Genomic DNA, 13,882 nt, shown 5'->3' with positions numbered 1-13,882 from the left:
GCCACCTTGAAGCTTCCCCCATTGACCACGGAGGGTATGAATGATATCGAGCCAGATGCTCTCGATGGACTCCATTGACGGGGTGAGGATGCCTTCGCTGCATAGTTGGAGGACATTTACTCGCAGTTTGGCATTTTATGTCTATTTTTTCATTTTATTTGTCCAACGACCTAGCCGACAGCTGTTGCATGGCCGACTGCAGCATATGGGAAATTAGAAGCCTATGAATAGGCAAGATCACTTCCTTTTGTATTCATCTGATCCGAGGATTTGTTGGAACAGGTCATAAGCATAGATGTTAGGAGGCCATGTTGGCTAGGATCTATGTATATCTTGATACATATATACGGAAAACACTATTTCAGCGACATCTCTCCCCTCTCTCCTTTCATATGTGCATTTTTGCATAGTTCTTAAGACACACAGTTGTGCATGTTGCCTTCACTGCATAGCTGGAGGACATTTACTCGCAGTTTGGCATTTTATGTCTATTTTTTCATTTTATTTGTCCAACGACCTAGCCGACAGTTGTTGCATGGCCGACTGCAGCATAGGGGCAATTAGAAGCCTATGAATAAGCAAGATCACTTCCTTTTGTATTCATCTGATCCGAGGATTTGTTGGAACAGATCCTAGGCATAGATGTTAGGAGGCCATGTTGGCTAGGATCTATGTATATCTTGATACATATATACGGAAAACACTATTTCAGCGACATATCTCTCTCCCCTCTCCTTTCATCTTTGCATAGTTCTTAAGACACACAGTTCTGCATGTTACATTTTTATTATTAGTATTATTTTTTATTTTATTTTTTATTTTTATTTTTTTTGGGGGGGGGGGTATATATGAATTTAAGGGGCCCCGACATCATTTGATAGTTCATTCTATTTGCCATTCGCCAGCCTAGGAGCCTCTAATGCAAAGTTCAGCAGCAAACGGAGTGCAAGCTTTAACCCTAGATCTCAATACTAGTGCGGTAGACTCTAGTGCCTTCATCCTGCACAAGTACCAACCACATGGCAGAAGAAAAGATCATCCTTTTGCTCCATTCCCGCCTAATTAGCATTGAGAGAGCACAAAAGGGGGATCAACATACCCAACATGCACATAGCCCAACAAGGGCTTGTAACTCGGGGAGAGGAGGTCCCAAGTTCAAATCCCCACAGGCCCCCATTGGTATTGTGGCCTCTTTGCAAACACAAGTCGTAGCACCTTCGGCCGGGAGGACTAAGCTGCCTCTGGGAGGCTACCATGCTCCGACAGAAGGATCTACTCATGGGTGGAAAAAAGGGACAGTCGGAATCAACCATATATATTGTACCCTCTAGCAAATCTGGAGCACATTCGGTTTTACGATATTTTATTAAAGTTGCAACTCAAAAAATATCACCAGAAAAAAGACAGGCCTAGCTGTTGCATCAATGACTGCCGAATGACAGCCAACACCACGATGAATACTACTTTAAAGAACCCGTGATTTGAGATAATTGTCATACCTTAGCAGAACTGGCACAACATTTTCAAAATACCACTCTTTTCTTGCATGCTTTGGAACAAAGAAAAAACAATTGGGCCGCTCCAAACATTTGTTGTCGTAATACTCAGGGGTACTCCATCCATACTCAGGAGCAAGCTGTTGGACAATCTGAACTTCTTTTTTCAATGATGATAAAAAATGATCAATGTCATATATATCCTGAAAATAGCTGTTTACACAACCAGCACATATTAGTCTCCCAACCATCCTCTCTCTCTCTCTCTCTCTCTCTCTCTCTCTCTCTCTATTTGGTCCATATACACTGACGAGATCTCGGATTACATATACAGACAGGGAGGACCAGGAGCACATTTGGCAGGAGTCCTGATACCGATCCTCTTTTATGCAGATGATATTGTTCTTATTTCTGATTCACCGGAGGGGCTGGAGAGGCATTTGGATGCATTACGGGCCTTTTGTAAGGACCGGGACCTCACTGTGAACCTTGGAAAGACCAAGGTCATGATCTTTAACACCTCCTCACAGCGGATAAGTAGATCTGCAGTACAGTTTACATACAGTGGAGAGCCTGTGGAGTATGTTACCTCATATGTATACCTTAGGATCACTTTTGCTGGACCTCAGTTCTCAATGCGAAAGGCGGACGACACTAGATTGATAAGGGGATATGCAGCCCTTGGCTCGCTGGAGAGGCAATGCTCACAGATAACAGTTTCAGGAGCCGAGGACGAAGATTTGGCTATTTGATACTATAGTTACACCTGCACTACTGTATGGTGCCCCCATCTGGGGTCCTAGCTGAGGCTAGCTTATACCACAGGAGGAGACAGAGGAGAGAGCCAGCCGAGACAGATACAGAGGAGGTATATGAAGGGTGGAAGCCGATGGAGAGGCCCCTAGTGGCGATGATATCACGCATGATTAGGAGTAAGCCATCAGTGCCACATGAGATTGTGCGGGCAGAGATGGGGGCTGCACTGATAGTAACAGAGGCTCTATTCCAGACAATGACATACTGGCACAAGCTATGGGAGCTTCCACTTGATGGATACCCCCGGCTAGCCCTGGAGTCCTCGAGACAATTGACACTTGAGGGAGATACATAGTGCTGGTATGCACAGGTAGGCACTTCGTTTGGCATGCACGGTATGCAGATGGAGGCACTCCCCCCGTTCCAGTACAGCATAGAGGCCCCGTCATTTGCTCTCAGCCGCACAGAGCGGAACAGGGTTACAGGAAGGACACTGGATACTCAGAGGACATGGAGTTCACCTAGTCGTCCACTAGGGACGAAGATGGCCTTCTACAGAGATTACCTCCTATGCCTGACAGAGGATGGGTTCATCATCCGCCCATGCTACATGGATACACACCTATCCTTTGGGGTGAGATGTGCGATCGGCCAGATCCGCACCTCGTCCCACCAACTGAGAGCGGAGACTGCCAGATATGGGCCTAAGGCAGCCGCACCAAAGGACAGGATATGCTAGCTCTGTCACACAGAGCTTGAGACAAAGGATCATTACATATGTCGATGCCCTGTATACTATGAGATTCGGGGGAGGTTCCACTACCTCTTCCGAGCTGGGTTCGGACCACTTTCCAGGATCATGGACTTCCTGGATCAGAGATGCCTGTGACTTTTTCTTCTAGAGCTCCGTAGACAGAGGGTAGTGAGATCCAGATCAGCTATACTTGCTCGAGGACCAACACAGAGAGCTCTCACCGACTTCTTCCATACCAGCACTTCGAGGGCCGATCCACCCATCATACCCAGACCACAGGCTAGTACAAGAGCTCGACCGAGAGGTGTGACACTCAACAGAGCCACTGAGTTATGCAAAGCTCGACGCCCCAGACCCCATGGCCACGCCACCACAGGAGGATCCGGGCCATCATCTCCCATCATTGCAGGACTTTCTCGCGCCAGCTCAGTTTTACCACCTTGAGCACCATGTCACAACGGCCCATGAGGGATGTATTAGGGTGATATGAGAGCTCTTTGCTCATGTTGCTAGATCCGATTTAAAGGTCCTGATTTTTGTTATCTTTCTTTATTACTATTTTGTACCCAAGATGATGTACCTCATGGATATGATGTAACCTTTTGGTCTCATAGGTCATTTTGGCCTTTTGAAGACATTACTACAACTCTCCATTGGTGGACACAGATAGAGAGACCACAGGCTCTCATGATGGCACGCATGATACGCAGCAAACCGTCGGTACCTCATGACATTATCCGAGCAGAGTTTGCTACGCCTCCTATGATGGTAGAGGCCATATTTCAGACTATATGCCTGCTAGACAGATTCAGAGAGATGCCACAGGACAGATTATCATACAGAGCTTTTCAGGCATCTAGACAGTTGGCTGAGGCAGGAGACAGAGGATCATGGTATGCACAGGTCACACATTGGTTCTCACAGCATGGCCTAGACATGGATCATCTACCACCATTCCAGTATGACAGGGATGCACCACATATCCGTCTCTCTCATAGTGAGAGGAACAGAGTATTGAGACAGGATCTATGGCAGCTCTATACACGAGAGACATGGATATCGCCTACACAGCCTCTTCCACCGAAGATGCTATACTACAGAGATCACTTCATGAGTATCACTGATGATGGATTTATAGAGAGGCCTAGATACATGGAGGGCTTTTTACCACACGGCTCCCGAGTGGCTATTGGTCAGCTCAGAGTTTCATCACACCGATTGGAGATTGAGACTGGCAGAGCAGCACGGATCCCCCGAGAGGAGAGGGTATGCAGATTGTGCAGAGAGGAGGTGGAGAGTGAGGAGCATTATGTATGCAGATGCAGAGCATATACAGCCATCAGAGAGAGATATCCCATTTTATTCAGAGAGCCACATTCCCTACGCCAGATCTTTGAGACAGCAGACCAGCGCATACTGGGGAGATACATTCTAGACATACAGCGCCACAGAGAGACATTATTACAGGCTCAGACAGCTCCAGAGGGGGGGCGACAGACACAGATTACTACATTTTTTCAGAGATCCATACCCCTCCCAGCCCCTACACGGCAGGGAATTACTCTCCAGAGAGCAGAGACACTTAGAGCCCGCAGGAGACAGAGGACACCTGGCTTTCGGACACCACGCCTATACCAGAGAGAGATGACAGAGATCAGAGCTCAGTTTCACAGAGAGGGTGCGGAGCGACTGGCTCGCTTCAGAGCACACCCAGGCATGTTCTTCAGGGAGCTGTGGACACCCCCTTCACTGATGTATACCATTTTATACCCCCAGTATGGTACAGGATGGAGCTAGCTAGGTTGCATATCATGATTGTATACTCCATGCATATAGCTTTGCATTCTCCTAGTAATAGAGCTCCATCCCCTGCACACCCAGATTCAGCTTTTTTATTCAGTACTTTTTCATTTTGTTGGGATGACAGAGGATAACCCCATACAGGTACTCCGATTTGTCTCATAGGCCGAGTTCGGTCTTTTGGAAGACGTTAATAAAATCTTTCTTTCTTTCTTTCTTTCTCTCTCTCGTGCTAGTGGGGAGGGGGCCACCGCATCTCCCACAAAACCCCACCAATCCTCCAATTCACTTCAATTTTTGGGAGAATGACGTGATATTGCAAAAGCTTCCTAATCTAATGGAATTTTTGAAATGTCACTTCAGTATCTAAAACATCTTTGAAATTAATTAATAGTTTTAATTGTGAATTTTCGAACGGTACCGGTTTTTTGTTCTAGGAAAACCCTACAAAACCTCTAAACCTTGAAACAAAAAACCGTTTCTTAAGACTATGTATAGGTCCATGTTGTGGCCAAGAATCTAAGTGTAAGAAGTTAGAACTACACTAGACTTCGTAGTGTGTGAAGAGCTAATTGATTAAATAGGCATAGGGCTGAAGATTAGACAAGACTAAGCGTTTAAAAGAAAAGCCTAACAAAGATACTACACTCTCAAGTGATTCAAAATAATTGCTTCCAAAAACTAAGCTACGCTTAGACCCAATTACTCCATTTTGTGACACATCGTCACTTTGCAATAATTTTATTGAGGAAGCACATGCTAACTCTGCGAAAGTCAATAGTTGTTTTGTCAATTTCCAAAAGGCTTTAGATAATCTTTTCCACACAATCTTTTTAACTAAAATAGTGATTTGGGTTGGTCACCATAATAACTTTCTAGAAGCACATGCTAACTCTGCGAAAGTCAATAGTTGTTTTGTCAATTTCCAAAAGGCTTTAGATAATCTTTTCCACACAATCTTTTTAACTAAAATAGTGATTTGGGTTGGTCACCATAATAACTTTCTAGAAGCAGGTTCTTGGGTGAGGCAAACCGCAATAGGTAAAATTGAGGAGATTAAAAGCAACATCTAAGTTAAGCAAAGCTGTCCACTATATCTCTAACTCTTCTTAACTTTATATTGATCGTGTGATTGATTCTTTCAAGAGATCGTAAAAGGTTGCTTCTATATGCCCTTATTGTTATTCTACTCTTAATGTCACATGCATCCCGCACTTGGATGCCACGTGGACATATTTGTACAACAGGTGCAGACCTAGAGTGGAAACTGGTCCCATGTGAGCCCCAGTCCGGGGCAAGTCAGCCATAGTTCCACTCTAAGCGTCCAAGGTCAGGTGTGCATTGTCTTGCACATGAAGCAGTGCCACACTATGAGTCTCCCTCTGGAATGATGTCAGGTGTTCTGTGTGTTTGGTTTGCAACTAGATGCCACGCATCTGTGTAGAAGCATGTAGAAGAAGGGGGCAACCCTTTGTGCTACCCCAGGAAGGGATGTGTATCCCCTGAGTAGGCATGGGGTAGACCTTATGCCACCCATAGGGGCTAGGGAGGCCCATGGCCATTGCCCTCCAGCCCATGGAAAAAAGGCCAGAACCAGACGGGATCTTCCCCAAGACGGAGCACGGGAGCCTCTGGCTCCAAGAACTCAACTAATGCGCCCAAGCTTACTCAAGACCAGAAAGCTCACGCAAGTAAGACCAATGGAAAACTGAGTGTAGAAGAGACATCTCAATACAAGGAGGATAGGTGTTTCTTTTCACACAAAGGTACACATTTCTAAGGATTATCCAAAGAAGACTACCACTCCGCAGACTCCCACCCCAACCTCCACGGCTTCCGTGGTGAGCCCGGCTCTTACACAGACCCCAGCAATCGTCCGTAGTTCTTCGGATCCCAGTTCTTCAGTTGGTGCAATTGATAGCTCGGAGCTCGAAGATAAGTAGAAGGGTGCCCATGACCAAGAGTATGAGAGCAACAAACTGCTCAAGACTTTTGGCTACATAGGTGGCCAAGGAGTCATCGTCTTGTTTGACAGCAGCAGTACGAAGGACGTGGTAATGAAACAAGCCGCTTGGTGAGCCCAGTTCAAACGACGAGCATCAAGTTTAAGACTCAAGGTGCTAAGCTAGTGATTCACGGCATAGAGTTTGTGCGAGACTTTATGGTTGTAGGAGCATACATAATTTGAATTCAATGGTTCCACAAGTTAAGCCAGACAATAATTGGGATAGACATAGTTTTCGGATTACCCGGAATGTGTCCAAAGTCCCAGTAACCATTAAGTGTGCGCCAGGGATCCCGAACTTTCCTCTCATAAGCCACTTGTAGGCAAAATGAGAAAGACGCACAATGTGCAATGATTTATATCCAGACTACCCAAACAGTGGTGCTAGTGCTTCTGAGAAGTACCAAGCTCTCCATGACAAGTTCCAGAAGATTTTTCTTCGGGAGAATCTCCCTCCCCAGCTCCTCTCGTCTAGAGCGAAGGACCACAAGATAGACCTCCTCCAAGACTCGAACCTCCCAAGCAAGTTTCCATACCGCCTGTCCAAGGGAATGGAATCAGAGTTCGACCGCCAACTCCACGAGTTGTTGCAATCTGGGTTCATACGCGCTAGTGTGTTGCTATTTGCAGCCCCGATCCTGTTTGAGAGGAAAGATGGTTCTTCCCGATTGGGTGTCGATTATCGTGCACTCAATAAGTTGACTATCAAGAGCAAGTTCCTGATGCCTCGAATACATTACATTCTCGAGAGGCCGAATGGGACCAAGGTGTTTCTCGAAATTAGATTTGAAGAGTGGGTACCACCAAGTTAGGATTGTTGAGGGGGACATCCCCAAGATAGCCTTCCGTACGGAATGGGCTCACTATGAATTTGTGGTCATGCCTTTTTTTGGCTTGACGAATCCCCCGACCACATTCAAGCGCATGATGATGCGCATATTCCGAGACTTGATTGAAAAGTGTGTTCATATTTTTGGACGATATACTGGTATTTTCAGCTACGGTTGAGCAGCAAGGCATTGATGTGGAGAAAGTTTTGAAGTTGTTGGAAAGCAACGAGCTCTATGTGAATGAGAAGAAATCGGAGTTTTATCTCCTCAAGGTTCAGTACCTTATTCAAGAACCTCAAGGTGGCTTTATCAGAAGCTCCTTGTCTAGCTCTTGCCTCGTGGGACAAGCCATCCATTCCAAGTAATCACCTATGTGATTAACATCACGATTAGAACTGTTTTACAACAGAATGGCCATCTAGTAGCTTACTTCCCGCAAAAAAGAATTACTCAATCTATAATCGAGAACTCCTAGCACTGAAACATTGGAAGCATTTTCTTTATGGGCGTGAATTTGAGGTTCGCACTGATCATCAGACATTACATTGGATTCAAACAATGCAAAGTACACAATGGAGCTCCTGTCAAATTTTCTAGCAATTTGGTGGTATGATCGAGAACCTTGTAGGAAAGGTCAATCCAATAGCAAGAAGGAAACAATGTCTCTGATTCTAAAAACACTGGACTCGACCTTGTTGATATGGGACTAGATGACATGAAGCACACGTACGCGGATTCCGAGGAACTCAATACACAGTGGGAACATGCATTGGATGCCACAAGACCATGCTACTTTTTGATACGAGGTGATTGGCTTTTCTACAAAGGCCGCCTTTGCGTCATGAAGTCATTCAAGACAGGTCTTCTCCATGATGCCCGTGACACAATTACTAGTTGTCACAGGGGTATGAATTTGACTTTGGAGAAGCTAGAAAGTCAATACTACTGGCCAAGAATGAGACGAGATGTGTTCACTCATAAGCAACATTGTGACGTTTGTCAGAAAGTAAAAGCTCCTCATGGGAAGAAGATAGGGTTGTTCTAGCCTTTACCCATTCCCGAAGGACAAATTTGCCTCCCAGTCCGGGTAAGCGTAATACTCAACACTTAACTATTGTTGACAGATTTAGCAAATTTGTTATCCTTATTCCATGCACGGCTCATGTGACCGCCAAAGATGTTGCCCAATTGTTCATTTGGCATTGGTACTCGATTGGTGGGATTCCTAGGACCATAGTGTTAGACCGAGATGCCAAGTTTACCAATCATTTCTGAAGAGCATTGTTCGACAATTTTGCTACTAAAGTGAACTTTTCAAATGCATTTCACCCACACAAATGCATAATCCAAATCGTGAAGAAAATAAGCAGACCGACTGCCTTTTCTGCCCACCGACCAGCACCTAGATGGCTTATAAATAGCCAAGCAAGTAATTCAGTCATTCATCTGATCATTCACAAAGCGTTGTTGAATTCCAAGGGCCAGGACAGCCAAGGGGAGCTCTCAGCCAAGGTGAAGATGGAAGGTCGAGAACTGAATTTTATTTGCAGATTTGCATTATTCTAATAATGCAAATAGACCATTTGTGGTAGGTGCCCTAAAGAGGGTATTCGAGACCCAATATTGTGTCCAACTCCTCTCTCTCTCTCTCTCTCTCTCTCTCTCTCTCTCTCTCTCTCTCTCTCATTTGCATGTCCCAATTCACTCTGAGGTCACTCTTATGACATTTTGTGGACCTGTCTATTCATGGATCCATGGCATTAGCTTGCTCACTACATCAAGAGTATGACCACATATGGGCTATGTGCTAATGCTGCCTCTCTCGTTGGAAGAGGAATTACCACATAACAAATCACAGAGATTGTATATCAATAGTTATATAGTCTTGTGGGTTGACTACCATGAGTATATAACATGCATGTTCCTAAAAGGTGAATTTGGGCATGTTCCTAGATTCATCTAGGTATATAATTTAGCCGTATTAGCGGACATACAAATTTCACATTGTGAAGTTTTTGTCCGAGTTGTGGCTAGTTGATATTGTGCTTATTCTTTCTATCTTTAGCGGTGCATTTGCCCTATCAACTACTTATTTGGTGTACTTATTCTATTTGATACTTCCCTTAGTGCTAGGCTTCATTATGGCTGAGTCTCCCCTACATCTCCGGAGGTTTGATAGAAACTCAGTACGAAGGACTTTGTGTGAATATATGCTCTTATGTGTGTGTGTGTGTGTGGAGTGCGTGTGTGAGAGCATATCTTGATACAAAGTTCTACACCCACTATTGGGCACTGATGACGTTAGTAGGGATGTCGTAGTATCTAGTCCATACTATGCATAATGGAGTTGATAGTTATATAGTCTTGTGGGTTGACTACCATAAGTATATAACAGGCACGTTCCTAAAAGGTGAATTTGGGCATGTTCCTAGATTCATCTAGGTATATAATTCAGCCGTATTAACAGACATGCAGATTTCATATTGTGAAGTTTTTGTCCGAGTTGCGGCCAGTTAATATTGTCCTTATTCTTTCTATTTTTAGCGATGCATTTGCCCTATCAACTACTTATTTGGTGTACTAATTCTTTCTATTTGATACTTCCCTTAGTGCTAGCCTTCATTATGGCTGAGTCTACCTTGCATCTCCGGAGGTTTGACAGAAACTCGGTACGAAGGGTTTTGTGTGAATATATGCTCTTATGTGTGTGTGTGTGTGTGTGTGTGTGTGTGTGTGGAGTGCGTGTGTGAGCAGATCTTGATACAGAGTTCTACACCCACTATTGGGCACTGATGACATTAGTGGGGATGTCGTAGTATCTAGTCCATACTATGCGTAATGGAGTTGATAGTTATATAGTCTTGTGGGTTGACTACCATGAGTATATAACATGCGCGTTCCTAAAAGGTGAATTTAGGCATGTTCTTGGATTCATCTAGGTATATATATATATATATATATATGTATATATATATATGTATATGTATATATATGTATATGTATATGTATATGTATATGTATATGTATATATGTATATATATATATATATATATATATATATATATATATATATATGCACATCTCTCTATGTTGTGCGTTATCTTCTTGCGAAAGATTACTAAATTCTGTCCATTGAAGTTGCCGATTCTACCCATTAAGCTTCCTGTCGCATGCACACCCATGCCATGGCTACCTAATCTCCGGCATGAACAGAAGTGGATTGCTAAACTCGCGAAACTATCAACTAAGGATGTACATACTAAACATCAATGAGTTAAAAGATCAAATCACAAAGCTCACAATGCACCATCAGCCAAGCCTCGAAGGTATGTGATGATGCTAAATGTTCTACAAAGAAGTTTCTTTTGAGCGTGAATGAAGAGAGATGTACTCAGGAATGTCACACAATGCTTAGCTTGTCAAAGGATCAAGACTGAAGGAGTAAAGATACCAAGCAGGTTGATGTGGAGCAAATTGTTATGCCATCAAGTCAGAATCCTTATCTCTAGAGAAATTACTCTTAGAAATAGAGCCATTAGGGAATATCTAGTTCAGTAGAATGCCTTCCTAGTAAAAGATGCTACCTAGGAAGATGAGTCTAAGTTGCATCAAGATTTTTCCCTATCTATTGTCGAGATGAGAACATCTCGATTTCTTTAAGGGGGGAAGGATGTAAAATCCCATCTCTAGAGGCTAATAAAACCACGGATACGTCATTTCTATACGAAATTCCGAGATCGAGACACCCATGAAGCTGTATGGCTAGACGAGGAGTTCTTTCAAGAGTACCCCCAGTTTTCGACGGACAACTGGGAAGCCATGAACCTGCCGCCAAGCTAAGGAGGAGGGAATGTCACATGCACTCTGCATTGTAGTGCATGGTGACAAACTGGCTCATCATCATCAGTGCAACATTGTAACAGTATTAGTACCATTCAGGATGATATTTTTCGTACGCCGTTACCCCATTGTAATCCTCAGTCGTCCAATCCAAGATAAGTCAGGCACGAGCTACGTAGGTCATTCTCAACCATAGCAAGTCAGTTAGTCAGTCTAAGTCCCTTAACCCACTTAAAGAGACGCATTCATGCATATACAGTCAACAGAAACCTTAGGGTTTGCATCAGAAAGCATTATGCATATTGCACATCATTCATCCATTGCATCTAGACCATGGCAAACACCCCAGATATCATCTAGTATTTATCAAAATATTTACTAGGATTTTTTTGGTACTTTTTTCATCATTTTCAACATTTTTCACATCATTTATACATTTATGATGGACATGAGCAATCGGCCAGCTCTGTAGCCAGCCAACTGGCTCTTGTGGTCCATATAAATAGAGCCCTTGCATATTCAGCCATTCATTCAATCATAAATCAGCATTGAGCATTCAAGCGCTTGGCATCTTCAGCACAAGGAGCAAAGCGATTGCAGTTTCAGCCACCAGCCCTCAGCGTTTATCTCCTACAACCCTAGGCGCCTCAAACGCATGAGCATTCAGCACTTCTTCATCAGCAAAACGCATAAGTTCAACAGCCAACAGTTCATCTAGCGTTTTCTGCATCCATACAGTTTTCAGCATTCATCATCTCATCGTTTTGCTCCAGCGGCCAGCCACTTGGTGAAGGTAAAACACAGCATTCATATAAGCATTTTCAGCATTCATATTCAGTCTAGAACAATCCCAAACAGCCCCTCTCTCAGCCTCAACTTTGCATCCCCTTCTCATTCCATTTGGGTGCATAGGCTCGAGATTGGACATCTTTTGTGTTTTCTACCGCAGTGCACAGTTCAGCCCAACACTTGGTCTTCAGAGGTCTTGCTTTTGGCTTATCGTCAGTCACACTATCAGTCTATTAAAGATAATGAAGCAAATACTATCTCGGTAACGGGATAGGGGGGGCCTTCAGTGGGTAATTCGGGACCCCATACGGTGTACAGTTCTCATCTCTGTCTCTCATATCTCTTTAAAGTTTGAAGTCATTAAAGTGGATTGCTAAACTCGCGAAACTCTTGACACAGAAGATGGTGTGAGCATTTGTGTGACAGGATCCTCCAATACGAATACTTCCATTGCATGTTACACTTTCCCTAATCCTAGGGCTCCCCTAACCTTGTTGAATTAGTCCCTAACCCCAAGGGTTAGTGCTAGGTGCATAACATGTTGTGAGCCCTAATCCAATGAAGAACCAAAAAAGGACACGGTGGGAGCTTGAGGAACACCCCGTTCGTGAACTTCTCCTCCTCTTCTCGTGCCCTCCTTTGCTCTGCCCCCGCCTCCCTCCCCTCGTTCACTTCTGCCCAACCCCCCTTTCTCTTACGCAATGCCCCCCTCCGTGCCTCTTGCCCGCCCCTTCGTCCTATGCGCCCCCGCCTTCAGTTTTCTGTTTTGCGCCCTTCTACCCCTACTCTTGTGCGCCCTTGCCTCCATTTCGTCTTGTCCCCTCCTTTGAGTCACTCTTGTAGCCCTTCCTTTCCACCTTCTCCCGCCTCTTGCCTCCTTTTTCCCCTCCTATGAGCATCCCCTTTGCCTTGCCTTGCTCATCACACTCCCACCTCGCTTCCTCCCCTTCCAACACTTCTTGACAACACGTTTTTGCACTCAGTCTCCCCGCCCCCGCCCCCCCCCCCCCCCCCCCCCCCCCCCCCCCCCCAAAAAAAAGATCCTTCCATTTGTTACCAAAATGCAATTGAAACGGCTAAGCACATGACCTAGTCTCAATAATGGGAGAACAAGAAAAAAAAAAGTCAATGGGGACAAAGAGAGGCACTTCCTCGTTGGCTCGCCACTCTTGAAGGAAGGCTATCTCACACAATTGTATGTGTGTGTGTGTGTGTGGGGGGGGGGGGGGAGGGGGGGTGTCGAGCAAACAAGTGGCTTGTAATGCCAACTTCCAAGTAACCTCGTTTCTAACTTTGAGGAGAGAACTGCTACTCCATATCCGCAAAAAAACGCGAGCTGTTTTCTTTCGATAGGTGTCCCTTTGATCCCTTCACGAGGATTCCATGGCAATCGCTCCGTCGCCCCAACCGAGGCCACCACCCCTGCCTCTTCTCTAAAGCGAGCCTCCAGCTCCTAACATCGACAGTAGCCTTCCTCAAAGCTTTAACATTAGTTTGCAAGACTATGGGTAGCCATTTAACGCACAGCCAGCTTTGTGACTTGCTCCAAGCCAGCCTCCTTGGCGAGCCAAGCAAGATCATAAATATCCATACCCTCAAGCGCAGCTACTAC

At 44.7% G+C, this 13,882-nt stretch overlaps 1 protein-coding gene across 3 annotated transcripts in view; it reads right to left on the bottom strand.

Moving 5' to 3' along the window:
• Positions 1 to 13,882, bottom strand: part of LOC147607800 (O-fucosyltransferase 39-like) — a 63,585-nt gene that overhangs the window by 14,407 nt on the left and 35,296 nt on the right. For all 3 annotated transcript variants that reach the window (XM_086789653.1, XM_086789655.1, XM_086789656.1), the window contains one exon: positions 1,500 to 1,709. In XM_086789653.1, coding sequence (XP_086645779.1) covers positions 1,500 to 1,709 — 210 coding nt within the window. The remainder of the gene's footprint in view (positions 1 to 1,499; positions 1,710 to 13,882) is intronic.

The sequence above is a fragment of the Cibotium barometz genome, chromosome 54, assembly GCF_041138505.1.
Source record: "Cibotium barometz isolate CiBa-2024 chromosome 54, ASM4113850v1, whole genome shotgun sequence".
Classification (NCBI taxonomy): Eukaryota; Viridiplantae; Streptophyta; class Polypodiopsida; order Cyatheales; family Cibotiaceae; genus Cibotium; species Cibotium barometz.
This window is presented reverse-complemented; position numbering and strand designations above follow the sequence as displayed.